Below are 27,281 nucleotides of genomic sequence, written 5' to 3'. Positions count from 1 at the left end.
AAGCCACTGGACTAGCCTGGCTGGGTTGGTCTTAAAACAGCAGTGAGGACATGGTAGTTTATAATTTTACTTCAGAAATGTTTACTTCAGCTATTTTCACACTATTTAGTCAGTTCTGGTCTATCACATTTAAAAATACATTTGTATTTGCAAATACACTACATAACTGGCAGAGAATATTTACACACATACTTTGTGATAGTCTACAGCATAATGCCTGAAAATGAAACAGGAACATATTTGGGTATGTTTGTAGCCAGTGCAGATACAAACACTCCTGATCCACCACTGGAAACCTCCCACAGACCCCTGCAGCCAAGGGCGGGTCTGGATTTGTTTCATTTTTTTCTTTTACTTGTTTAGAAACAGAATAATGAAAACAAGCAGTGCCGAGCTTGGATAGACCTGAACTCCCCTGACAACCCTTGTTCTGACAGACAGACAAGGAGATGGCAAAAGGCATAACTGCAATTTGTTTATGCTAAGTGCTGTATTGATCTCACTGAGGCTGTCTGTATGTTGTATATCTTTATGCAACCTGTGCAAAGAAATCAGCCTTAAAGCACTTCCCTGTACTTCTGCTGAAGCACTGCTCAGAGACACTGCAGCAAACTAAAGCACTCACTGAAAACAAAAAGAATCATCAACTAAGTAAATGCAGGTTAACTATCAAATTTCAGCAGCATTATTCTAAATGTACCATAATTAAATGCAATGAATTCTACTTTAGAGATTGCCCTGGTACCAGGAAAGAATACCTTTAAATTTTATGTGCAGCAAATGATGCACTGTGCCATTCACATTTCAAAAGGATTTTCACATGGTCAGAATTTAAAACACAACACATTCTGTGCTGTGCCTCTGAGGCACAAAACAGCCTGGAAAAAAAAAAAAACCTGCAAGCAACATAGTACTTAAAATCACATTGAGCAGTAACTTATCATGGTGCTGGGCAGTACAAATATTAACTCACTCAGGTATCCAGTAACTGGAACAGATAATGCAGTAGCTCTATCAGCCATAGCAGTCAAAATGTATATAATCCTGAATTAAATTAGAGCTTCCTAGCTCTAACATCTGACCTGGCATATCAGAAAAAAATATTTTAAAGTATACAAAGACATGAGCAAAATTTTACTCCTGTTGAGAGCTTTGGCATCCAAAAAAACCTCAGTGTGCAGGATCATTACACAAAATACCAGATGTTACCTGATAGCCTAAGTTGCTCCAGCTTTGCATTTAAGGTACAAATCACTTCTATCAGTAGCACACATTACCATTCAAGTTTTCTTTACATAATTTTTTTTTTTTTGTATTGAAGAAAAAGTTTTCTGTCCCCTCTTAAGCCACACTTTTCACACTGTTTCACCAAGCTTCACTGCAGGTTGTTTGAACCACTGAAGCCTCACCCTTGGGGAAGGGGTGCACCACCTCTCACAAATCAGGCTGTATTAAAAGAAATAAATTCCCTCAGAATTCAAAATGGCCTTTTTGGAAAGTTTGCCAGAGACTAAATCCAAAGAATCCAGAATAACATTTAAATCATTTGAACATCACAAAAATACTTTTATACTGCAGATTGACTGACACCTTGTGGAATTTATCTTCTTTTGATTTTATCTCAAAAATTGGTTTTGAAAACCGCCCTGCAGGAAAGCAAACACAGAACTGTAGCTACACAGCATGACAAGTGTTTCTTACGACAAAGATGTCTCAGATAAACCAAAATAAGCCAACATCAGCTTGACTGAAATATCCTTTTTCTAAAATCAAGGATACAGCAAGAAGGAATGGATCTGGTTAAGGATAACTAGGCTGGCAGCACCAAGGCACAGTTTGACAACCTTCTCCTCCCACCTAGTGGCAAGAAGCACAAAGAACAAGGTCTTGGGGAGTGCAAACATGAAGATGTTTTCAAACACCAACTCTAAAGAGATTCACTGATATCATAGGGAGGACTGAGCCATGTACAATTCTGGTTCTCATGTTTAAGGTCACAAGTAGTGAACACACTATCACTATCATGCAGAACAAAGCTTGTTTTGTCATTTTGCTCCTGTCATCAAGAAAAGGTGACAGCTCAGGAAAGGCTACAGCTGCCCTCAGTACTTACAGTTCAAACAGACACTTAAAGCTCAGAAATACACAAACCAAACCATGGCAGCATGGAGTAGCAGGGGCCTTGAATAAAGCCTGTATGACAATTTCCATTTCCTGAAGCACCTAGCATTGCATTTCGTACTGCAAAGACAATGGTTTTACTTTAAATTACTTATTTAGGGAAAGTAATCTATTTCCCTCCAAGTTCATCATTTACATTAAGTCAAATCTGAAGCAGTCAGTTTGAAGGAGGAACGAACATGAGATGAATAAAAAAATTTTATTTACTGTCCTTTACATACAAAATATCATTCCTCATATGAAAGCAACCTTTGTGAAAAAAAGCAGCAAACCCATTTTGAATCTTTTCACACAATTTTTTGACAAACTTTTCAAAACAAAGTCTAAAAGTTTTGCAAAATGCCATTTAGGTTTTGACTAAAATTTTCAAAGCAACTTTGAGACATCAATGTCTAGACAATACTTTAATCAACATTTATTGAATTATTCAAGATTTCAGACTGATGTCGCACTTTAGAAAACTGTATATGGATAGAAGGTAGAAAAGAAGCCAAACAACTGAATGTACAATACTTACAATTTTCAACAGATGGCACTTTACAGCAAGGAACCTATATTGTCTAATTGGAACAGAGCAAAAGCAATGGGATGGCTGAATGGACATGCCAAAGTCTGCCACAGAAAAAGCCTAATATCTTCAAATCTGAAAGCACAGTTCTATCAAACTGGAAGTACAAAGAGGGAATCTAAAGAAAAACTGTGAACTAACATTCTAGCTCAGATATTAACCACACTGAGATGTCCTTCACAAAGGTGGGATATTCCCACTTTCTTTGCTTCTCAGGCAGAACTTACAGTTAGAGTTGAGCTGAAAGATGGCAAAGGAAATAGGACCATTGGAATGTGTTTATTACTGCACACTAGCAAGGATCTGGTTAGTGGGCAAGCTCCACATTTCCTAAACTAATTTATATAAGATTGAACCAGCAGCCACAATCAAGCAGCAACTGCTATGCCAGACAAAAAAGAGGAACGTATAACTTGTAAATCTTGTGAGGGTTTACAGATAAGATGTTGCCACCTAAGAGTATTCACTCTTGTTGTTGAAATGACTCATGCCCATACATAGAAAATATATACCTAGAGTAACTCCAGCCCTCTGTGGGATGAAAAAAAAAAATCTCAGACATCTGAGATTAATTCTTAAAGTGATGTGACAAGTCTTAGAAAAAAACCCCTTTTGAATGCACACAATTATACCAAAAGATTTTATTAAGCATGATTTGTCCCAGAAACTTCATCTGAAATACATAAAACCTTTTCTAAATCTACCCTCTGCACTTAAACATCATTACACACTCCACACAGACATCTGGGAGACAGAGTAAATTTCCCCTTCAGAATTAAGCAAGGGAAACGGGAAAATGCTGTAAAAATTGTTACACCTCTTGCAGGGCAAGTACTGAACCTCCAAAATCCATGATAGCTACAATTCTTCTCTGTTCCTGAACGAGGCACCCTTCCTCCTGATTGTAAGGAAAACATCTAGGCACATAAGGATCTCACTCAGCAGTGAACAAACAAACAAGCAGCAGTGAAAATACAGCAGAAATGCAGCAACTATCAGAAACCAGAAAATCTCAATCCAGGTATTGGCCTTGTCAGACTTCAGAGCTCTCACCAAAACACAGCTGCAATTTTAGCAATTTTCCCTCCTTCACTGGTAGCAGCAGATTGATCTCTTGCACAGATGAAAAACTCCACACCCAGATGGATTGAAGCACAAGCCATTCATCATTTAGAATCAACAGATCCACGTGCTTTCAGTGGATTTTCAGACAGATCCACGATTTCGGTGTCAAGGAAAGCCTGGTATCTACAACCTCTGCTCAGAACGAGGAAGTTGTTTCCATACAGCTTCAGCCAACTCCAACATGATAAAATTTATGCCTCAATGCATTCCCTTAGTGAGAGATTTCCACAGATCTGATTCAGGCTGCTTCCAGTCTTCTCCCATTAGTTCTTTCAGGTTCAAGTCTTGAAAAAATTCCAAACGATGGCTGCAAACAAAAGAGAAATAAACAAAGTCTTAACTTTTGCAGTTAACTGTATGAGCAAAGATAAACTGAAAGTAATGAAAGCAGCAAGGAAAAGTCTCTTCATATAATTTCATCTGCTACCAACACTGAAAAAGACAAGAGGATCTTTTGAAAGGGGTACTGTATAAAGAATTCCTTCTTGAAACATATTACAGCCATTCTCCAGTTTAATACAGAGAAATAAAAATATTCATTCGTCATAGAACACTGACAATGTGGTTTTTTCAGCAACAGCTCAGAATTTTTTTAAATACACAGTTGCAGAAGCTCAACTTTTCATAAATAAAGGGTAACTTATCTAAAATTTACCCTACCTCACCATCACTGCATGCCGTGTGACAAGTTTTATAAGAACTACATTGTGTCTTCTAGAGCTGGTTCATTTATACAAAATGCCCAGGAGTAACAGGTTTTATCAGACCATCTCAGCCACACCGCCAAAGAAAATAAACAGGCCCAAAGCACAATTTCAAAACCCAAATTCTCTGGTTTTCCTGTTGATACTGAGTATCTTTTAATTATATTTTTTTGGTTTAGTCTGCCTTTTCAATTTTTTCCATTGCATGGAACCATCTGTAGAGGTAAAAGCTAAAAGCTTTTGGAAGAGATTTACTAGAAACATACCTGGTGAAATTATCACTAAAGGGCACTTCAGGAAGAGCTGAAGTGAAGAAAGAAAAGTTGAACAACCTACCCCTGATTTAGATGAGGGAGGTGATAAAATCAGATACCAGTGGTACTGAATGCATCATTTTCTATGCACCTAACCTGGAAACCAGGCACTAACTACAGTGCCACAGTGCTTTTATACAAAGCACAGCACCAGTGGACCCAGAGCTAAGTGCTGTAATAAAAATACTGGGGGCACTCAATCCAAAAACCAGAGCAGCTTTTTTAAGTATTCCAACAATAGTGCAACCACATCACAGAAGAGCTCATATCAGGCTTACAAATCTGGTCCCTGTCCCTCCTGCAGTTCGTGTGGAGGCACAGGATAAAGCGCTTCATATTTTCTCTCTTCTCCCGAACCATGGATTGCAAAGGCATTGAACTTGTCAGTGCATGGTGGAAAATAACTCCAAGGAAGAAGAGCTTTACCCTCCCACTTGGTTTTCATTCTGGTCACCTCAAACTCCAAAGGAAGTTCCTCCTGTTAAAGGAAGGGGGAAAAAAGTATTGGCCATCTTCTGATCAGAAAGTAAGTAAATGAAAATCATTATGAATGTACTTGACCACTTACTTTCCATACTTTTCTTCTGCCAGAAAGCAGCAGCAGTAAGTACTGCCCGTGGCTGTGAAAGAATCAGAGCACAGTTTTCCTATGTATCAAGTTATTTGTGCATTTTACTGCCACAAATACACACATTCCCCATACTGAAACAATTTCAGTGTCTGGTCTCCCTCATCAATGTATCTCACAAGCATTAGAACTTCAAGTGTAAATTAAAATTTAGGACTTTTTCAGGGCAGTACTTACGGACAAAGCTCAACTTCTAAATACTGCTCAGTTCTGTCACTCAGAAAGAAAGCTTCTACAACTGCAAAAAACCAAACAAAACAAACAAAACCCTCAAGCTGTCAGTACTTTATACTGACTATTTTGTAATACCCTGAAATCTTCATAGGCCATTAAAAGAACTCAATTTTCAGGGGTTTTGGCCTGTGCCATGCTAGAGCCTGACTCACTACTAACATGCACACAGTAATTATAACCCAACTACTCAAAATGTTGTGCCACAATTCCAGCTCTTAATTAAAATTAAGAGCTCAGGAGCTCTTAATTCTAATTGCTACGATCACAATGGGCTTTATAAAGTACTGTACTAACTTTATTAGCTTTACCAATTCCAGCTTTGAAAACACTCACCTTAATGCAGCAGGAAAATGAGGAAAAAGAGGATCATAGATTCAGAGCAGGGCACACACCCCATAACTGAAACTGTTAAATTTCAGAAATAGTAAGAAAGCATTTAGCTTTTAAATGGTGTTCTCCTGTAGATGGATATTTTAGACAGGAGATTACTGTTCCAGGTGTACTTGAAAGCCACATATTACGTTTGAATCATGTTTCAGGAACACAAAGTAGAACTTCAATGGCGTTTTGTTGCACCAGCCCTCTTGTTAGAGGGTAGAAATGAGCCCAGACACAGACTCCTTGTTTATCACAGCATGAAAAGGGCCCTGGTTTATTCCTCTTTACAGCTCAGCCATCCTGACTCCAACCATTCCCTGACTCTGCCTGCAGCAAGCTCCTGCTGGAGGTTTCCCCTGCAGCCTCTGACTGCTGCTTATTTCCTGCTGAACTCTGACTGCAGGGATTGGTTTGCAGACCCTGACTGCAGCTTTTACCCAGCCAGACTGTGACTGCAGGGATTGGTTTGCAGACCCTGACTGCAGCTTTTACCCAGCCAGACTGTGACTGCAGGGATTGGTTTGCAGACCCTGACTGCAGCTTTTACCCAGCCAGACTGTGGCTGCAGGGATTGGTGTGCAGGCTGTGACTGCAGCTTTTACCCAGCCAGACTGTGGCTGCAGGGATTGGTTTGCAGACTGTGACTGCAGGTTCCAGCAACAGGCTCTGACTGCACACCCAGATTGACCTCACAGCAGTGATTCTCACTCCTGCTTTGCCCAGCCCTTCTGGATCATCCCTTCAGGTTCTCCTTCTTCCAGCTCCTCCCTCTGCCCAGCCAACCCACCCCTTTTATCACATTTACCTTCATTAGTCACAGCTGTGACCCATTAGGGCAACTCCTCTTTGGTAATTAGTACAACTTAGACTCATCAGTCAGGTCACCTGTAATCCTTCCTTCTACACCTACAGTGTTTCTTACATAAAATTACAACAGAGTTTCTCACAGCAGTGACATGATTAGAAAACTTTAGTTAGAATTGTGATATGACTGATACCTTTATTTATTTTTACTTAAGCATATTTATTATAATAACATCACAGGGGTGCTAATTTTGTTTTAGTAGAGCTTGAATCAGAATAGTTCAATAATCAGCAAGTAAAGAACTCCTAGAAATACTAAATTCTTGCATTACTCAAAGCAATGGGTAAAAGTGACAGTATGGACAGGAAAGGAAATATCCAGCACTACTCTATTTCCCCCATTCCATTTGGGTACAATTTTGAACTGCATTTGATGAGGTGTAATTTCTGTGTTTCCTATTCCTATTCCTCAAAGGAATTTTGGAAAAACTATTAAAACACTTCACTTCTTAAAGCAAAACAGAATCTATCTTTAGGATTTTGCTTCTTTTTCCCCAAGGGCACTTAAATATATATATGCCACAAAATTATTTTGATATTCAAACATGTACTTGTGAACTCTGACAGTTCACAAGTTATATCAGGAATACAAAAAATTAAGTTTGAGTGCATATACTATGGACAGGATCAGGAATTCAGCTTCATAATTACTGAAATCAACCCAGACCACTGAACTCCAGTTTGGTTTAAAAAAAATAACAAACCAAACCATCACAGACTCTTAAAAAAAGACCAGGTTTATTATCAAATACAGAGGAACACCAGTGTCACCAGAAATCAGATATATTTGCAGGAGAAGAGTTACACTTACCCTCATAGTCCCACAGTCCACCGAAAGGTTTCCCTGGCTCTCCGGGTGGTGCCGGAGGGGCATTAAAGAAAGGAGCACGGACTTCCATCAGCAGCCCCGCATGATCCGGCCTCAGCACAATCGTGACCGGCTCGTGGCTCACAGGCAAACCATCCCACGTGTGTTTAATTCTAAACTCCATCTTCTGATACTCCACAAATGAAAAAGGAAACTTCCGTCAAAGAAGATATCAGATTCCAGCTCTGCACGACGCTATTTGGTTGCCTAGGAAAAAAAACCATACACTTTGGTATAAAGTCAATTATTAAATCATGTTTTTAGACATCAGAACTGAAACAAGTTAGCTTTGTAGAAAAACCTAAATAAACAGTTACATAAATGCTGTTTCTCATAGTTTTTGTACCCGCAGGTTTACAAATGACTCTGAAGTCTTACCAAGCTTAAATCTTTTTAAACATACATCTAAATAAATACCTTCCAATACCACCAGAAATATTTATCAAGAGAACAGATAAACAAAACAGTCAACACTACATGAACTTAGAGGATTTGGTAACATCAGAAAAAACTGAGGAGAAATCCTCTAATGTTTGAGGCACAAGAAAATGAAGCAAGCAGCCAAAGCTTTCATTTGCAGTCACTGCAAATGAGCCTTTCCTTAAACACCTCCAGAGACGGTGACTCCACCAACTCCCCGAGCAGCTCGTTCCAAAGTCTAATCACTATTCCTATAAAGAAATTACTCCTAGAGTCCGGCCTGACCCTGCCCTGATGTGTCCTCTCCTCCTGCCGCTGGTTCCCCGGCAGGAGCGGCCGATCCCCGCCTGGCCACAGCCTCCCGGAGGGCTCCGCACCGCTCCCCGCTCTGCTACTCCGGCCGCAAACTCATTGTTCTTTTCCTGAAGGGAAGTTTAAACGCCTCAGCGCCGATCTTTAACCCATAAGCCCCTCAAGGAAAGTTTAACGAGGAATTTCCTACGAGGGGCTCCTTCTCCGTCTCAGCGCCGGGCCATGTCCGCTCCCCACGTGACGGGGGCGGCGCTGGCGGCCGGGCCCGGCGCTGAGGGCGGGCGGGAGCGGCCGGGCCCGCCCCGGCTCTCGGCGGTTCTGGGGGTCCCAGTCGGGGCCCTGGAGGCAGCCGTGGCTCCGCTGGCATCGGGGCTGCGTCCTTCCCGAGCGGCGGTGCGGGCACCGGGCTGAGGGGAGGGAGCGGAGGGCCGGCTCTCCCCGCTCTCCCGCCCCAGGGCAGCGGCGGGTGAGGGCAGCGCGTCCCGCCCGGCGCCTGCGAGCTCCCGCCGCCTCCCTCCGCCTGCCTTTATCCCTGCAGCGGCCGGACAGGCGGCTTTGCCCCGGGGCTTCGCGGAGTTTGCTCGGGGGAAGCGGGGACCAAGGCACGGCCGGGTGAGTGTTGGTGCTGAGGGTTTATATTCGGTGGCAGTGAGGGTTTGTGTTCCGTAGCTTTCCCAGTGCTCGCCGCAGTGAGCAACAGCGTGGGCAGTACTTTCAGTTAGCTAAACAGCGGCAATTAAAAGCTGCTAAACACGGTAATGGCCAGACGCGTTTTTGTGTGAATGCCTCTCTAGTTATGAAACCACGGCGTTTCCTGTGCTTTGCTTACACTTGAAAGTTCTCTTGCCAGCTATTAATGAAATTTGCTTTGTGGAGTAAAATCGGTGGTTTTAATTACGCGTTACTTGATGGGTTTAATATCACTTAATATGACAATCAGAGTACATCTCAATTACTCACCAACAAAATAACTGGTCAAAAAAAAATTGCTTCTGCTGAGTTTGTAATCGTGCGAGTTGGAGATGGGGTAGGTGCGTTGTCCCAAGGACTGTCACTGTCCCTGATTAATTAGGGGACAGTGTTAATTAGTGCAGGAGAACCCGGCAGCGCAGCAGCAGGGCCGGGTCCCGGTGCGTGCGGTGTGTGCAGCTGAGCATCGCTCACACCTCGGGATTCCGCTGGGTACCGAGTTCCGTGTGGTGGCCTTGGGTGGCCGGAGGTGGAGGAACAACTTTAGATTGCAAGGATTTCAGTAGCAGAAAAGCCTCTGTCTGAGATAACACAGCCATTCGGGTTCAAAAATCTGTATCTTTCTTGAGCTTTCCAAGAGTATTTATTATGCTGTGATGTGAGCAGATTATGTTCTTTCAAATACTGGAATGTTGCCTTTCCATATGTACTTTTTTTGGCTGTAGCTTACTTTATAAGTCTTTAGAATCTAAGTAGAACCCAGACTAAATTCACTGTGAAATGATGAACTGTCTTTACTATCAAAGAGTTTAATCCCTTTTAAAAAAATATATTTATACATTTTTCACAGGTGCTAAAAGCCAGATTTGAAGTTGGCTTCCATGCCAGCTGAGCCCTAAGTTGTTATAGGCCTACTCTGAGCTTGCTACATGGGGTGATGTTTCTCTGCTTCAGGAACGTGAAATCGAAGTTCTAAAACACTGAATGTGTGTAATACATCTGAAAAGGGATTCTCTAAGCAGTATTGTATTTAATGTTGTGTTTGTTATGTTAAATATGTAGCTGTAAAGCAGGTTGAGTTTTACCTGTATTCTTTTTGAAGTATTAGTAGCCAGACCTACAAATAACAATCTTCCATTCCGCTCCATACTTTTGTGATACATGCTGAACCTTTCTCAGAATCTGTTTAACACTTTGCTGTGGAAAGTGAGCTTCTGTAAGTGATATTTAAAATCTGTCCCTTTTTGAACCCTTGGCATCTCACATTTACATCCTTTGGCTTGTAAGGGCAGCACCTTTCCCCTTCTTGTTTTTTGGCATTCCTTTACTGTTACCTCCTTTCTATCCCCATTATCTTTTTCCTATATCCTCCTTTGGAAGTTAAGAACTAGTAAAAGAACCATAGGATGTACATCAAAAAAAAAAAACAAAAAAACAACCACAACAACAACAAAAAACCCAGCAAGAAGTTGTTTAAATTAAAATATAGCCATTGCATTCCCAACTTATTTTTTCTTCTGTTACCCATTCCAGTCACAAAAGTGTTATTCAGGTTCTTACAAAACAAAAGTATTTCTTGAAGAAAACAGAATATGAAAGGAATGGAATTCATCATTACTATTATTTTATTATTACATTATATATTACATTATTATAATTATTTTTATAATTGCTGTAGGTTTTTTCAAGTCCTGGGGTTTTTTAAACAATTATGCTAAACAGAAGAATTTTAGAAGCTTTTTTTTTTTCTCCTCAAAGCATTATATTGTTAAATGTATTTCTTACTGCCAGTCCTGTTTATGTAGATAGAGGCCTGTGGTATAGCCATGATTCTCAAACGTGGTGTTTTTCAGATCAGAGGCTGAAAATGGCACTTGGACACTATGAAACCAGTGAGGTTCTGAGAAATGCTGCTGAGCAGGTATGTGAACTCAGGGATGGCAATAGTAAGAATCTTTTTGTGATAAACAACTTTCCAAACATGGAGCACAGCTCACTTCAGTGTTCTCTGGCCTTGTTTTGAGTCCATCATACAATGCAGCAACAACAGAAAAAACCTGTATTAAAAGTGAATTATGGTATTTTTGGTGCATTTCTAAATGTTTTGTCTTTGAAAAAACACTTGATTTGTAATTTAGTACACGTTTTGGTACACTTTTACACACTTTCCTTTCCTAAGAGATTGCCTCATGCTGAGGTAACTTTTTGTGCTGGGTACCATAAGCCTGTCTGAAAGCTTGTGCAGAATCTCAGGCTTCAGCACTTTCCTGATGCTGAGATGCATGGAAATGAACCAAGCACTTACACAAAGTTCAGAAGAACACGATTGTTCTTTTGAGTTGATTTTCTCTCAGATGTAATTATGCTTTAGATCAGAGCATGTCAGGGGAAAAAAAATCATTATTTTTTCATATTGGGCCAGCACTGAAGGATTTTTGAACATAAATCTGAAAGTGATTCTGTGGCATATTGTGTACAGATTACAGTACAGAGTGTTTTGTGTTTCACAGGAAGGTTTAAAACTACATACATTAATGTGCAATTACTAATGAGTAAATTATTATTCCATTACAGGAACATACCCTTGGTGGTGATGGCACATCAGGATCCAGGATGATGGACCAAAGGTAACTGATTCCAAGTGATAAATGGGAATACTGCAGTGTGTTTGAAAGAAATTGTCATTTGCTCACAGGAGTGTGAATATCCAGGTGAACTGGGTCTTGTGTACACGTGTCTGTAGAGGTGTTACTGTAAAGGTTGTTTTTAGGTGGTATTGTGTTTACTCAGTTAATTAAATTACTGACTTTGCTTCCACAAGCTGTAAAATAAAGGATGAGAGATGAATGAAGGAATTCTCTAGTCTAAGTTTTGAGAGAACAAACAGAAGTTCTGGTAAGACTGTGCTGATCTAGGTAACTGCTGTCTGTTGAGATTGGGGGATGTTTTTGAAAATGTTTTTTTGACACTCTTCGACTAACAGTTGTCTGTCAGTAAATGGTTTCATGATCACTGTAATTTCCTCTGACAAAAATAATCTTGCTTTTCTTGTTGGCTTTTAATACCAAATTTTCAGGGAATTGCTATCAGTTATGAAAAAAATAGGAGGGAAGAAGTACAGAAGTACAACTACAGTGTTCTGCCTTGTCTTATAGGCCACTCCACTATTGTATGTGAAAGCAGCATTGAAGTCTGTTTTAGTATTTGGGATTCTGTGTGAATTGAAGAAATATTATTACTGTATTAATGGTCATTTGTTTTGTCTGTTATATAACAGTTAATGATCATTAATGATCATTAATGATCTTGCTGTTAATGATCATTATTTAAAAGCAGTGATTAAATTTATTCATTTGATTCTGGGGAATGTCAAGCTTGGAATTCAAGTGACTGTTCTGTTCTGGCCTCCACATTAAGAAGTCTTTAAAACTAGTTAATTAACAGAGCATTTCAGCATTTACAAAACTCATTCTGAGCATCTTTTTCAACTTCTTAGCGTGTCAGCTCTAGTCACAGAGTATGGTAAACGCGTGGAGGAGATGAAGGAACAGCTGCAGCTTTATCAGGTATGGGCATTCCCAAAGTTCAGACTGGATATCCATTTATGCTGTGAATGTGCAGGGCCCCAGTTTTTGTCTTGCTTCCCAAAGCTGCTGGGCTGCAGGCTGCCTCAGGGGGTGAATGGGGAGCTTTCTGTGAAAAGGCTGGGACAGTGTCCAAACTGCAACAGTGTCATCCTGGGGGTTGAGGTGGAAGGGAACCCTCTTCCTTTCAGCCACCCCAAATTAAACTTTAATGCTTCATGGCACAACTGAAAACGAAGTGAGGTTAAAACTTGTGGCACAGAAAGCAATTTTTGTTTGTGATCTTCATGCAGAAGTTACATAATGGTTTTGGTTTAATGCACTTAATTTGTTTGATCTGTCCGTTGTAAAGATTTTGCAAATACTCTTCAAGCTTGATGAATTTCAGAAGGCAACAGGAGCACTAGGGCTTCCTTGCACCAGTAAACAAAACAGTCAGTTTGATTCATATAACTGGAGTTTCTCCTCAGTTCATTCCTAAACTTTCAAATGCTTACAGCATAAAAGATGAGTTATCCACTCTACCTCTAAAAGAACTTGAGTTAATTAAAAATCAATCTGTAAGAGCCATAAGAATTTCAAAAGGTTAAGTTTAATGTCCGTAATAACTTCCAAATGCTGAGGTGGAACAGGACTTGGCAGCTGTTAAATTCAAGTGGCATCCTGTGACTTGCCTTAAAAAAGCAATTGGCTTTCATTGACTGTGTTGTGCTGAATTAAATTGTCCATCTTTTACCTTGTCAGTGAGAAATACAGCATGACAGTGTCACCAGAGCTTGTGTGACTTAAATGAGCTCTTACTCTTGCATGTCTTTGTGTCAGGCACAAATGGGGGAGATGATGCTGAAATTGGAAGAAGTCACCAAGGAAAATGAAAGGTAAATAATAAAAAACAACTTCCATGGTGCCAGTACTGTTTCTCATGATTTCTAAACATTAAAAAGCTTCTTTTTTCTAGGACCTTGAAATCTTTGAAATCTTTCACTAAGAAAATTCAGGATCCTAATGTTAGAGTTTTTAAGTGCTGAATACAGATTACAGCAGCAACTATAGGAGATTTATGTCACTAAAAGAACTAGAAGTGGAACTATTTCAAGCTGGCCATTTTGTTTATAGAACATAACTTAAATTGAAATTTGACTTGCAAGGAAGTAGTATGTATAGGTGGAAGGTACAGTATATTTCAGTTGTTAAAAAATCCCTTTTAAAGAGATACCTTGCTGAACTTAGTTCTTTGAATTTCAGGCTGCATGCAGAGTTGAAAGAGCCTCTTGAGGAGCAGCTGGAGGCTCTTCCTTTCGTGCATCTGGACACTGATATTCCTGCAGATGAAGGCATAGTGAGAACCCTTCAGGAACAGCTACGGCTGGAAAAGCAAGTGTGTGAGATTAAACAATCCTATTGTTTTATTTCTCTTGTTGTGCCTTGGCAGATTAGGGGAGGCTGTTTTATTTCTTGATTCAGAAATCATTTGATTGGAGTTCCTTCAGGCTGTTTTGAGCCTCTCTTGAACTTGAAGACTTGAAGAAGAAACTACTTTCCTAGATTGATAAAATAATTTTTAATATTAATTTATGTCAGTAATTTTACCTAGTTGACTTGATCCATATTCAATTCCATAGATTTCATGATCAACAACTCCATGAAATAGTTTGTTGATTTCAAGCTTTTCATCGTAACTTGTCATTTTAATCGAAACTATTGCAATGTGAAATGAGGAAGGAATGTGGGATATAGAAAACAGTATTTAAATCTGAAAATACAGGCCAATTTTGTTCAGTTTATTAGAGTATATCAGTTGTTGTGTATGATTAAGTTGAATTTGACAGCTGAATTTTGGTATTTGAATAGTATTTATACTGTAGGCCTATCTTAAAGACCTGTAAAAGTTTGAGCTCTTAAAAAAAAGGAAAAAAACTGGAAGTGGAATTTGAACTTCCAAGCATCTGTTTTTCTGCACTTGAATTTAAATTTAAAAAATTTGTGCAGAGAAAAGTATAGGTAATGGCATTTCTTCAAAATAGAAGTTAAGACTTGTCTTTTTAGGCAATGATAAATGAAGACAAATGTGCTATAATAGAATATTGTTCTGTAAATTAGGAAAAAGACCAAGCAGTTGAGCGCTGGCAGACGCTGTCATGGGAGCACGATCGACTTCAGCAGAAGTACCAGGAGCACCTGACCAAAACACACATCCTCATGGCTGAAAGGAAAAAGCAGAATGTAATTTTCATTTATTTTTGTTCTGTTTTTTTTTCATATACAGATGTATGTACACAAAATATGACTGTGCATATAAATAATCCCGTGTTTGAATTGCATGGTTGGAAATCTTCAGGAAAGTAAAACATCTGAAAAAGCTGCTTAAGAATTGTGAATTCTGAAAGTCTTTCTGTTCTCCTGTATTTGAATAGCTGGAACAGTAGTCACCATTTCCTGCTGTTATTCAGTAGAGAAGTAAACAGGTGAAAAATCAAGTTCTGTGTCTTTGTCTAGGCTGGCTTGCATTTAGCAGCCTGTTTCTCTTCTGCTGAGTCTGGGGAAGGCCTTTCAGGAAATTCTTACAAAAGCTGTTCTGCTCTGATGAGCTATGTAAAGATGCTCAGTGTGTGAAGAACTAATAGAAACATGAGGCATTTATGTACCTTGCTACATGTATTTCTAAGAGAGAACCTACAAATTATTTTAATATTTCCTCTCTGTTTTCAAACACACTTGATTTATGGGCACAGCTACAGCTCACCTCAGCAATGATTTTTTGCTGATTTCTGGTTTTTTGTGGTGTTAAGTTCACCTTGGTGATGGGATCTTTTTTGAGAAACAGGATAAGTGTCTGTGCAGTTGTTGTACTCTGTCACGTTTCATAATTATTTCAAGAAATAGTTAAAAGGACTCTTATCTTTGTGTAGTTCCAGCTTTCTGCTCCTGTTTCTTCTATTAGATTATTTCTTGTGTTGTGTTGTCAGTTACTAATAACATACACAGTAGATTATAGAGAGTCATTGGTAGCTTTTGGAGGGTTTAGGGCTTCCAGATTCCATTTTCTATTAGTAACTAATTTTTTGGTGCATTTTAATGCCACTGTGACAAGAACAAGACTGAACAGCCTTTTATTCTTAAATGCTACTGATCTCCCAGAGAAAACAGCTTTGCAGTTAAATAAACTTTTATCTTAGGTTTAGGTTCAATGAAGGAGTAGCAAACAGCTGTCAAAGGTAAACAGAAATAGGTAAGATCAAACAGAATTAGAATTGGCAGAAGGGAAGGAGGAGAGGGGATACCAGAAGGACTGGCTGGAGTAGTAAGGGAGTGGCAGGAAATGTTTTCTAGAATGTCCTTGGCCTTGAGACTGTTGGGTAGCACAATCAGAAGATACTTCAACTCAGGGACTTCAGTCTTCTCTCTGCTCTAAAGGCACCTGGCATGCTGCAGATGGGTTTTCTGCGTTTTGCTAGTTCTCCTACAATGATAGAGTTCACATTCAGAGACTCAAGAACTTAACTGAGCTTTTTTTTTTAAGGACACAAGACATCCTGTATGGCAAAGAACAAAGTAAAATGTCCCTAGCAGGCGTTTTAAATTAAGAGATACATGTCTGCTACTTTGCTTAGCAAAAATGCTTGTAGTAGCATCACAGTCTGTGTGGGTCTTTCAAAGGACTGTTCATGTGGACTTTCATGTTTTGATAGTAAATGCATGGGAGTTTGACACCCTGGGAAAATGAGATAAATTCTTCAGTAGTAAATCTAATTTTATGGGTACGAGGTCAACAGCTAAAAACAGTCTAGCTGAAATCTGTGAAGACACATTGAATTTCCTGCTGCATGTATAGGGGTTTTTTTAAATGTTTTCAGTTGACTGTGTATCTTTCTAATTATCCACTTTCTGACTATACTGATTATGAGCAACTGTGAATTCTCTTTTTAGGATCAACTGACCAGCTTTCAGCAGCTGACTCGCCAACTGCACACGGCCAAGGAGAAAATTGAGTTGGTGAGTAAAACCTTCTGAACAGTGAACTAGTAATTTATTAATTTTCCTACTAGACCTTCAAAGTACAAAACCAAAGCAAAAACACCTTCACACAGACCTGTGTCACTCAAATTTGCAAATTTCTCAAGCAGCCAAGAAGCAGTGATGGCTTTATTCCTGAGCTGAAAACACCAGGTCAAGGTGGTTGAGAGGTCAGCTTTTAATTTTATGTGAGATTTTTCTTTTAAACTTAAGAGGTAAGCTTACACTCAGAATTACAGTACGTGGCTGGTGTACTTCACACATTCAAAAATGTCTTCACAAAGGAAACATTTTTTTAAATGATGCCCTCTTGCACATGCTAGCTCTGGCAAGTTTTTATCCATTGCTGTTTTGGTACTGCTGCTTTCAGTGTCTTTGTCACTTTTATGCACATTTTTCTGAGTTCTAATAACCTTCTAGTGCTTTATCCACATCATTGCACTGTGAGACTTCTTAGTTAATAAGCTGTAGCTAGGCCTTCCAAAACTGACAAACAGTTTCAGTAGAAACTGTCAAGTAGTTTTTTTGTTGAAAAATTGAGGTGAAAGAGGGGGTGAAGTTTTTGACTGAGCAGCTTTGGTTTTGATTCCTGTATGATTTTTTTGAGCGTTTGTTTTGAATACTGGCAGTGCAAAAAGACTCCTAACGTACTCTAACAGTCTGCTTTTGTTTTTCTCACTGAAATCTTTTTTCCTCACAACAGAGAAAAGAATTAAGACAATATTTAAGATAAAGATAATCCATTTGTTTGCATTATCCAAAAAACATTTGGCACCATCTGTTACCAAAGGCATAAAGATGTCATGGGATAAAGCATCAAGTCCTTTTTTGAGCTAGCAAACTAACAATTAGGAAGTGAGGAGACATGTAAATGAGTCAAGTTTTTATTGTGGTAAAACAGCTGTGTTTCCTTGGTGTGCTCAGGTTGGAATTTTCATTATATTTATTCATTCTCTGGAAATGAAATTCAGTATTGAGGCAAGAGTGTTCACTGCTGATGGTAAAATATTTAGGGTAGTGAAAACTGAAGTAAACTGCAGAAATTGGCAGAAAGATCTTATTGATTATCTGAGTTCATTTCATCTGACATTTCATTGATATTAATGAAACCAAAATAAGAAATGTGGGCAGTCTGGGGTTTTTACTTTGGGTACTCTGTGATGGTCTTGAAATGAACTATTAGCACTCAGAAGAGATATTTTAGAAGTAGGAAATGCCTGAAAACAGTTCTTAGCAGCAGTCAAAAAAGCAAGAAGAACATGAGGAATTAACAGGAAAGAAGGGAGAAAAGGAGAATGTGCATTTTGAACACTGCCTGCCATTGTGGTCATCTTTAGGATCTCAGTGTGAGACATGTGTAACATGTATAACATCTTCAATACTAGAATGAACATGTTGCAAATACCTTTTTATTTCACAGACCAATCAGCAGTTTCTGAAAACTGTGACAGAACAAGATGTGGAACTAGACAAGCTACGAAAACAGCTGAGGTATAAACCAGGCAAATTAAATAAAATAAATAATATCTTTTCCCTAGCTTTTCCAAACCTGCTGCTGTGTCATGGGCCTTGCTTGTACTGCAGGCTAATTTCATCCTCATTGTTACAGTGCTTTCACTGTCTCTGAAGTTTGTTAGACATCATTAGTGTTATGGTAACATATTTCCAGTTAGTGTTGTTTGGTTCAGCTTTTCCCTGAAATATTTAACATTTGACCTTTGATTGAAAAGAAAAAAATTATCAATATCACCTCACAATTGATTCTGAAGATAGGCTTTCATTAGAATACAGCTTGCTCAAAAGCCAGTTACTCATTACAGTTCTGAAATTTGAATATTCAAGCAAGCTTCCAAGTTTTAATGTTTTTAATAAAATTTATTTGTCCCCTTATCACTATGGTTTAGAGCTCTAAACGATAGGTTTTGTGGAAGTTAAAGGTAAAAGAAGTGTTAATTACATTCCTGAAGTATATCATGGAAAAGGAGAAATAACATCTGTGACACAATTTCATGATTATTTGTGTTTACAGCTGAAGTCTATTCAATACCAGTTTACTGTGTCTGTTCTCTCTTTTAAGAAGTGATGGTTGATGTGAAATTAAAATTTTATGTTGTTCAAGAGTGGATTTATGAACTGAGAGTAAAACAAGATTCAGTCATTATCCATCTCTAATTACAGACACTGATTATGCTCACCTTCGTCTCAGATCAGTTCTTGGACCCCTAAAAAGTGTTTTACTGCCAGAGTTAATGGCAGCAGCCCTATCTAGCCCTAAAAAGTGCTGCAGTGTTTCTCCAAGGAGTCTGGAATATTTCCACCACTTTTTTCTATAACATGAAAATGCAGTCTGTGTGGATTATATAGCATGTGGTGCAGACAATTCTAATCCTTTGGGATATTTTTAATAGTTTTGCATGATTTATGGTAATAGAGTACTAAGTCAGGAATGCAAAAGTAGATTTAAGAAAAAACGACTTGTGTGTTAGAGAATTGAGAATTTAATGGAGAATTTAAATTAGGTTTGTATGGCCTGGATAAAACACACAAATGAAAAAACTTAGCTTAGCTAGGGCATGGATCTGCATTTCAGAATCTCAGAGCTCTTAAACAGAGATAACTTGCCAAGATTAGGTTAAAGATATATTTCACACAATAAAAGCTGTATCTTTAGAATCAGTTTGTTGCCTGTAAAATACAGATCTCTGAATTCAATCTGAATCTCAGCTTGGTTGTTAAAATGCATTTTTGATACTTAAGATGTTGATTTTTTTATGACCTTTTTATGTTTTTCTTATTTTCCCTTCTTATGCTGCCTTCTGAATTTTTTATTTTGTTTTACAACACTTCTAAAATATTTTGCCAGAGGCAATTTAATGTCCTCCTGAATTTACAATAGTTCTTGTAGGAGAAAGATGCAATGTTTGAGATAGACTAAGGTCAAAGTTTTAGACCCACACTGAAGACCATGTCTTTAGCAATAATGTTTTATTATTAAAGAAATTGTAACCAGATTAACTTTTCCAATTAATTAGAAAATATAGGCTGAAATAAAGAATTTGCTGTAAAATTGCTTGGATTATGTATATTTTGCTTAAGATTTTCATGTAGGCACAGTATGCTCAACTTTTATGCCCTTAATTCAGTATTTCTAGAAGAAATTTTTGGTTGAAATCGATTATTATTAGAAGTATGAAATATTTTCCAGCTTCTTTCACGACTATTGTTGCTACAGTTTGCATGAGCTAATCCAATACATGTTTACTCTCTTTTGACTTTATGACTGAGTCAGTCATTGGTTTTTAAATTTAGCCTAGTATGCAGCTTGAATAATTGGGTTACACCCCAGGTGAAGGCTCTCTGTGTCTTTCTGGTCCCAAGTCAGAGGAGTGGGAGGGTTGCTTTTTTCAACAGAATTTTCTACTGAGGATGAAGAGCCACTAGTCATTAACATGATTCACTAACTGTTTCTTTTTTTTCCTCTTTTCCTTCAGCCCTCTAAAAGTATTCAGATTACAAAGCACATCAGCTAAATTCTTTGGAAGTGTATAATGACTGTTTTAATTCCTAGTCCTATTGATTCAAAAAGTGAAATCTAATTCTGCAAAAGATTTCTGTGATGTATCTGTGGCTAATTATACCTAAGTTATTGAATCACTTGAAGTTTTTGATTGCCTAGTCCTCCTCCTTTAATCAATGCATACACCTTCCTCATAATCTGTGAGGTAATTTCAACAGGACTTTTGGAATTTGATATTCCTCTCTCTGTGAGGAATAGTGAGAAGGAGAAGGGGGGAACCTCTTCTGCCCTGTAAGAAAAGTATTGTGAAATTTTTCTGCTCTTCACAGCTATTGTGACAAAGTTTTATTTGAGCCATTTTTTCCTCTCTGTAATAACTGGTGTTTTTTATATACAGGCAAGCCAAAATAGATGGGCAGGTAGCAAATGCCAAGCTTGAAGAAATGATGGCATTGAAAGAGAAGCTTCATAGCCAATTGGAGAGAAAGGTATTCTAGAAAAAGGAATCATTTCTGTAGCACCTGAATGGACATTCATTTTCTGAATGCTGATGTTAAATTAACTGCAAGTTGTTATCTGACTTGTTTTATGTGAGTATATATTTGTTTTGTTCAGGGAAGCTCAGATCAGGTCTGGATAATGCTTTCAATTCTTTCCAGGAAGAAGACAGGATATCTGCCCAGGAGAGAGAAACAGCCTCTGACAAACGCTTGCAGCAAATGCAGTCTAGTCTGAAACAGTTAGAAATAAGGTAAAGAGAGCTCCCTGTGTGTTACCTACAGGATACATGCAAAAATCATACCCTGGCTCTACAAAGATACTGGGGTTGTCTGCCTTTGTATGTTTTGTAGCAAATATGCTAGAAAGTAAGAAAGAGATGTTTTTGACAATCCCTCTGAGACTCTCTTGTCCTTTCTCATGCCTGCCAATAGTGACAATCATAGTTAGACAATAAGAATTCCTGAGCTGTTGTGAAATTACCAGTGGCTTTCTTTCTCTAAAACTGTAGCTGCAACTTCATTGCCCACATCCAATTATTCCGTTTCCTCCACAGAGAAAATTTTATTTCTTTGGGGGCTGTTCTGTTCTGGTTTAATATAGAACATTTTCAATGATGTATCCCAGGATATCCCTGGGATTCTTCTAAGGATCTTCTGAGATTAGAGATCCAAGTTAACTCCTACAATTCTGTTTCTTTCTAAGACTTGATTGATCATCAAACTCAAAATACTCTGTCCAAAACCAAGCAGAGAGCAATGCAATTTGGGCAATTTATGAATAGATACTTACTAATAGCTCAGTTTGAATGGATCACTGTCTTAATTACTCATCACATTGTTAAATTTCTGCTGTCTTGTAGATTGTGTGTGACTGTTCAAGATGCTGAACGGCTGAGAACAGAAAAAGTAGCCCTGGAGGAACAGATCAGAGAGCTTCAGGTCAAGTCTGCCAGTCTAGAAAGTGAGAAGTACGATGCTGTTGCAAAAGTGCAAGACTGCATACAGCTCTTGGAAGAAGCTAACCTTTTAAAAAGTCAGGTAAGTCACTGGATGAAGGCATTTCCTAGAAATCAGGATATTTAGGATACCCGAGCTAGCTGCTTTCGTGTCTGTTGTGCTGAACTTAGTCATGCATAGAGAGCAAACTGGGATGTGACCACACAACCACACATCACTCAGACTTGTCATGCAGTGTAAACTCCAAAGCACATGTTGAGTGCCTGGATAAAAGTCATCCAAGTGATAACACCATATCTAAACATGGATTTCCAAAGTTTTTAATGAGAGTTCAGAGTTTCTTACCAAATACTGGTGTCAGAAAAAAAAAGGAAGGTTCTGTCACAAATTTATCACTGTTAAAGACAAGACATAGGAAACAAGGAAAGTGCAGAGTCATCAGCAAAGAAATCTAGACATGTGGAGAGGTCTTAAAAGAAACTTTTATCTACAATGTGTGATTAAACTATCATAGAATAAGGTTTGTGCCAAAAATATTGATATGAAAACGTGGCTGAAGGAGCCAAAACAAAGCAAACAATTCCTAATTTACTGCTCTGGCTTAAACATCCTGAATTTTTCAAACTGGGAAGAAAATTCAATGAACAGAAGAAAAAAATAAAAAATGTTCTATTAATGAACAGAATAAGAAAATGCACATTAATATATACATCTGTTGACACTTTATATTTTGAATTGTTTTCTCCCTGCTCTGTAGGAGATTAAGGCGGAAATTTTGCTCTGGGTTCCTGTGCATTCTTCTGTATAATTCCATGCTCAGCCAAAATCTCCAAGTCCCATCAGAAAAAGGCACCTACTGACACCAACTCTTTGTGTGGTTCTGATTTACAAGAAGTGCATTTAGTGCAACATGTTTTCAGTGTCAGTGTTACTGAGTCTCAGTGCCAGCTACCCCAAAGTAAAAAGGAAAAGGAGGTGTCTTTTGAGCAGTGGGGTTTTGTCTTGGTGCTCTTAGTATCCCACTGAAATATCAGTCATATATTTCATTTTGTTATTTCTCTTCTAGGCACTCTTTGGGGAGAAACAAAAGGAAGAAGAGATCAAAAAACTGCAGGAGGAAATGTCTCAACTTGCAGAGAATACTGCTGCAAGAATTAGAAAGGAAGTAAGTTACGATGTTTAGAAAGAATGGGAAGAGTTTTGGCTTTCCTCAGAGTGAAAAGCTGCTGCTGGTGCATGGTCATTGCCAGCAGTTTTCTCACAAGAGTTTGGATAATATAAGGAATCCAGATTTATATTTGGATAATAAGTGGCAAGGCAGCATGCTGACAGCACCATCCTCTTCAGCATTTATTGTCTGGACATGTGTTCCAAACAAGAACCAAAACTGTTGGTGTCTCTGCAGACACTGGCATGGAGAAGGCTGCCCTATGAAGGTGTGAATGACACTTGTGGTGTCTTCATTTGTGCTTTTTTTCTCCTAAACACCCTCAGATAGTGTGGATTGATAATAACTGTTCTTCTGACATTTATGTCATAATATAAGTTGTCAGTTATTGCAGACCCAGATATTTTCATGCTTTATATACATGCACCAGCTATAGACTACATATATATGTGTGTGTGTGTGTCAAAAAGCAAGATGGAAAAATAGTTTTTGGGACTGATTTTGCTGTTTTGTTTTTGTCCCAGGTAGACACTGCAAAGAAGCAATGTAACCTGCAGGTTTCTCGGCTAACAGAAGAAGTTTCAGCTCTGCAGATGGTATGGAGTTGGTGGATAAGAATATTTTCAGTAGCAAAGCATTTGAGACTTCTAGGTTTTGCTGATGGAATACTTGCACTAGAATTTAGTATTTTAGGTCAATCAACATGTGATTAATGAGTAGTTGTGTAGTATAGCACATTGCATCCTGCATGTCTCCAGAGATGAGGTCACAGGCATTGTGACAGTGAGATCTGTGCTCTAGAAAATATCTCCCATGTGATGGCACTTGTTAAGTATCCCTGTTCCTTTAAGAGATACACTAAATTCAGCCTTCCATGCTTATCTGGAGTTGTGTGTGTCGAAAGGAAAGCTGATATGAAAGCTGATAAGGTATCCTAGGGAAAAGTCTGTGGATCACAGACATCATAGTTCTGAATGAACCAGGAACTTGTAATAAATTATGCAGGTGACCATAAGAATTCCATGCTGATGCACCTATTTCTGCTTTAAATTTATTTTTAAAAGGTTTCACTTTATGTGTCTTGGTCTGTATATTGAATGATCCTATAGAGTAAATAACGAGCAGGTAAATAGAATCAAATGTATCCATGGCAGCAGCAAGAACTACATTTACTCTGGGCGGGGTTTGACTTCAGCACTTCTTGAATTTTATTTTGATTTATTAAATCTTATTTAAAAATGGCTTTTATAAAAAGGAATGTGGAGAAAAACAGAGTCAAATTGAACGAGCCATTAGAGAAAAAAGAGCAGTGGAAGAAGAACTTGAAAAGGTAAGGCAATTGTATGTATTTTTAAATCACATTTAAGATCTCTTTACAGAAGAAAAAATACATAGATTTTCCCCAATTTTCATGTATTTCTCCCTTAATTTCTTATTTTATTTTTGAGTAGATTTTCTTAATTGTAAATTTTCATTTATTTACTTTAAGGTTGTTTGCATTCTTTTTTTTTTAAATCCAGAAGGTCTTTTAAAGCTGCAGCACCAAACTGAAAAATACAGTTCTTTGAAAAGTGTAAAAAGTAAAAGAGATGTTTAACATAATCCAAAAGAATGCTGGTACATATTCCAATTAAGATCAATAGAAAAAAATAAATGTCTGATCAGATCTTTGGAAAGTTTTCTTTTTCAAGTGGCAACATCAATGTTAGAAGTTCAGTTTTATTTTAAATCTTGGGAAAATAGGATGCAATGAGGAGTACACTCCCATAAAAGTTTACTCTTCAGATTTACAGGGAATCCAGAGAGCATGAATCTGACAGCAGAAAGTTTGAGCAGCTGCATCAGAAGTATTTACTTGCAGAAGCTGCCAAAGATGACCTTCAGCGGAGCCTGCAGATGACACAAAATAAACTGAAACAGCTGGAAATGAAGTAAGTGATGTTAGAGAAGTTTACAGAAGTGAGAAAACAATGGAAATTACTTCAGACTATTGAAACTGCTCAGTGTGTGTTAGGGCTTTGTCAGATCTTTTTATTCAGCAGCAGACATGGTATCAAGATACCATAATTCTGAAACTGAGATTGATTTTATCAGTTCCATCATCGTGATAAATTTCTTTGCTGATTTGTGCATAGCTCCCAGTCTGTATCTGCTGTTCTCTGGTTCAGGAATTGTTCAGTTCTTCACTGCAGCCAGACTTTCCTTCTCTTTCAGCTCTGAGGAAGACAAATCCCGTTGCCAGGAAGTTATCTGTAAATTGCAAAGCACTCTGGATTCAGAAAGAGAAAAGAGTGCCTTTGTCAGTGAACAAAGACTAAAACTTCAGCAGGAGAATGAACAATTGCAAAACGAAATGGACGGTTTGAGAAAACTGGCAGTAGAGGCTCAACAAAAAGCTAAAATAAAGGTATGGATTTTTTGGGGTTTTGGGTTTTATTTTGTAATGTAAGACTAATATTTGCTTAGTAAGGCAGCAGTTCTAAGAAAAAAGCATTAAATGTTTAAACTAAGTTTGAGAGTTTCAGTGATTCATCCTGGTTGCTGCTTAAAAGTAATTTTATCATTGCATTGTGTGTCCTCAGAATCCATGGGGTAACACAATCTTTGCTAATTAAATTGTATTTTAATGTGTATTAAATTCTCCTTGATAAGAAGAACTCAAATGTTCTTTGCTTTAAATAAGATGAATAGATTAAATAATACTGCAATATCCAATCTTCATTTGTTTATTGTCTCTAATGTGTCAGAAATCTTCTGCCCAGAGTCTTCCTTTGCCTGTGTGTCCATAATGTTGTCAGGACAGTGTGTAACTAATAAATAATTTAATAGTGTGGCTGTCAAGTGTTGGCTCTTATTTTCTGGACAGAGGAAATTCTTCTCTATGCTTAGCTGGTTATTAGCTGAGAGCTGGTTTGTTCTTTTTGCACACGTTCCATGAAATGCCCCTGAGCAGGCTGCAGGTGGGATAAGGAATGAGTAGGAACCTCAGCAGACTCATGGTACCTGTGGCTTCTGGGGGGAGGAGCAGCTTTCATCATTGATGTGCTTTCTGAGCATATAAAGCTGCTGGAACTTTTCCCTCTGCAGAGCAAAGATGCCAAAAAAAGGGATCTAAGGACCTGGAGCAATGAAAGACAACCTCAATAAGCAGTTTTACAAGGTGTGAATGGGGACCAGCTCAAATCTGGCTTTTACTTTGCTCTGCAAGATAAAGAAAGCTGTCAAATTGAACAGGGACTCTTGTCCAACTCCAGAACCCTTCCTTAAACAAAGGATCAGAATCTTGTAACAGAGAGGTAGTGGATATGAAGCACAGAAAGCATGTACTAAATCTTTGTCTGTCTCATTTTTAATCAGACAGGCTCATAGTCACAGATAAGATTCACTGCTTGATTTCATTTCCCTCTGATGTACAAAGGCCTGCAGATGCAGTTATGAAACTCCTAACACATTTAGCTAGATGAAAAAGAATGAACTTGTTTCTGTGGAGGAAGCACAAGGGAGAAGAATAAAGATTACTTACAAAAATAAGCATACACAGCTCATTATCCTTTATTGTCAGTTGTCCTATTTGCTTAAATTGGCTTTGGGAACACGGATCTCTGAGTATATAATTAGAAGTTTAATTATTGTATCTTACACGATTTCAGCAAATGTTTATAAATTTAACTCTGGCATTATAAAACAAACAGAAAAAAGGTAAAGAGTGAGAGATTTGATTGTAGTGGATTTTTTTAGATAAGCACAATGGAACACGAGCATGCAGTGAAGGAACGTGGGTACGAAGCTCGGCTCAGGGAGATGGAGGACACCAGCCACAGATCCACTGCTGAGCTCAGGCGTCTCCTGGCAGCTCAGCAAAAAGCAACAAACCGCTGGAAAGAAGAAACAAAAACCCTCACTGACACTGCAGAAGCCAGGATCAGCAAGCTGAAGTAAGTGCAGTTTTGTTCCCCTTCTGCAAAGTGTTTCAGATCCTGTTGGGTGTGTGGCACTAGACCTGTGGTGGAAAAACATCAAGGGCAAACTGTCCAGACTGAAAGATGTGCTTGCAGCAAAACAAAGAATGATCTAAACACAACCTGGGATGCTCTCTGGGAAGTTAGCACTGAAGTAAAACTTCCACTGTTTCATTATCTTGTTGGTAATGTGTGAGGTTCTGTCATGACAAAGAGTAAATGGAATATATTACTTTTGGTTTTCTCTTTCAAGATACAGCACACTCAATTTAGACAATTTTAACTTTGGGTTATGA

General features: G+C 38.4%; 2 protein-coding genes across 5 annotated transcripts in view; one reads left to right on the top strand and one right to left on the bottom strand.

Moving 5' to 3' along the window:
• Positions 1 to 2,361: 2,361 nt before the first annotated feature.
• On the bottom strand, positions 2,362 to 8,831 carry C18H4orf33 (chromosome 18 C4orf33 homolog). Of its 3 annotated transcripts, none has more exons than XM_063415326.1 (6): positions 8,787 to 8,831; positions 7,808 to 8,071; positions 5,698 to 5,758; positions 5,461 to 5,512; positions 5,171 to 5,370; positions 2,362 to 4,181 (listed from the first exon to the last, which is right to left on the bottom strand). In XM_063415326.1, exons 2-6 carry the CDS (start codon positions 7,986 to 7,988, stop codon positions 4,073 to 4,075), a joined length of 603 nt encoding a protein of 200 aa, XP_063271396.1. In that variant the 5' UTR covers positions 7,989 to 8,071; positions 8,787 to 8,831; the 3' UTR covers positions 2,362 to 4,072. The 3 variants fall into 3 exon arrangements, with proteins under 3 accessions (XP_063271396.1, XP_063271395.1, XP_063271394.1); XM_063415325.1 differs by having other exon boundaries at positions 8,565 to 8,815; XM_063415324.1 differs by having other exon boundaries at positions 8,570 to 8,814.
• Positions 8,832 to 8,883: 52 nt separating this feature from the next.
• SCLT1 (sodium channel and clathrin linker 1) overlaps positions 8,884 to 27,281 on the top strand; it is a 29,440-nt gene continuing 11,042 nt past the window's right edge. The window contains exons 1-18 of one of the 2 annotated variants that reach the window (XR_010082643.1): positions 8,884 to 9,208; positions 11,140 to 11,207; positions 11,861 to 11,913; positions 12,783 to 12,852; positions 13,693 to 13,748; positions 14,116 to 14,248; positions 14,971 to 15,093; positions 16,798 to 16,863; positions 18,305 to 18,375; positions 20,799 to 20,889; positions 21,061 to 21,152; positions 21,762 to 21,939; positions 22,925 to 23,023; positions 23,551 to 23,622; positions 24,282 to 24,356; positions 24,812 to 24,957; positions 25,241 to 25,433; positions 26,765 to 26,961. Coding sequence is in view for 1 of the 2 variants with exons in the window: in XM_063415323.1 (XP_063271393.1) it covers positions 11,154 to 11,207; positions 11,861 to 11,913; positions 12,783 to 12,852; positions 13,693 to 13,748; positions 14,116 to 14,248; positions 14,971 to 15,093; positions 16,798 to 16,863; positions 18,305 to 18,375; positions 20,799 to 20,889; positions 21,061 to 21,152; positions 21,762 to 21,939; positions 22,925 to 23,023; positions 23,551 to 23,622; positions 24,282 to 24,356; positions 24,812 to 24,957; positions 25,241 to 25,433; positions 26,765 to 26,961 (1,769 nt within the window). In the remaining variant the exon portion in view is untranslated. The remainder of the gene's footprint in view (positions 9,209 to 11,139; positions 11,208 to 11,860; positions 11,914 to 12,782; positions 12,853 to 13,692; positions 13,749 to 14,115; positions 14,249 to 14,970; positions 15,094 to 16,797; positions 16,864 to 18,304; positions 18,376 to 20,798; positions 20,890 to 21,060; positions 21,153 to 21,761; positions 21,940 to 22,924; positions 23,024 to 23,550; positions 23,623 to 24,281; positions 24,357 to 24,811; positions 24,958 to 25,240; positions 25,434 to 26,764; positions 26,962 to 27,281) is intronic. The other variant, XM_063415323.1, reaches the window with a different exon arrangement.

Source organism: Prinia subflava, chromosome 18 (genome assembly GCF_021018805.1).
Source record: "Prinia subflava isolate CZ2003 ecotype Zambia chromosome 18, Cam_Psub_1.2, whole genome shotgun sequence".
NCBI lineage: Eukaryota > Metazoa > Chordata > Aves > Passeriformes > Cisticolidae > Prinia > Prinia subflava.
This window is presented reverse-complemented; position numbering and strand designations above follow the sequence as displayed.

Bases quoted from the DNA above. Each gene is read 5' to 3' on its own strand.
- C18H4orf33 (XM_063415326.1), bottom strand. From the start codon at position 7,988: ATGGAGTTTAGAATTAAACACACGTGGGATGGTTTGCCTGTGAGCCAC. The intron at 5,759-7,807 runs GTAAGTGTAACT...GGTTTTTTGCAG, and splicing joins TGGACTGTGGGACTATGAGG to TTGTAGAAGCTTTCTTTCTG. The intron at 5,371-5,460 runs GTAAGTGGTCAA...TTCCTTTAACAG, and splicing joins GCAGAAGAAAAGTATGGAAA to GAGGAACTTCCTTTGGAGTT.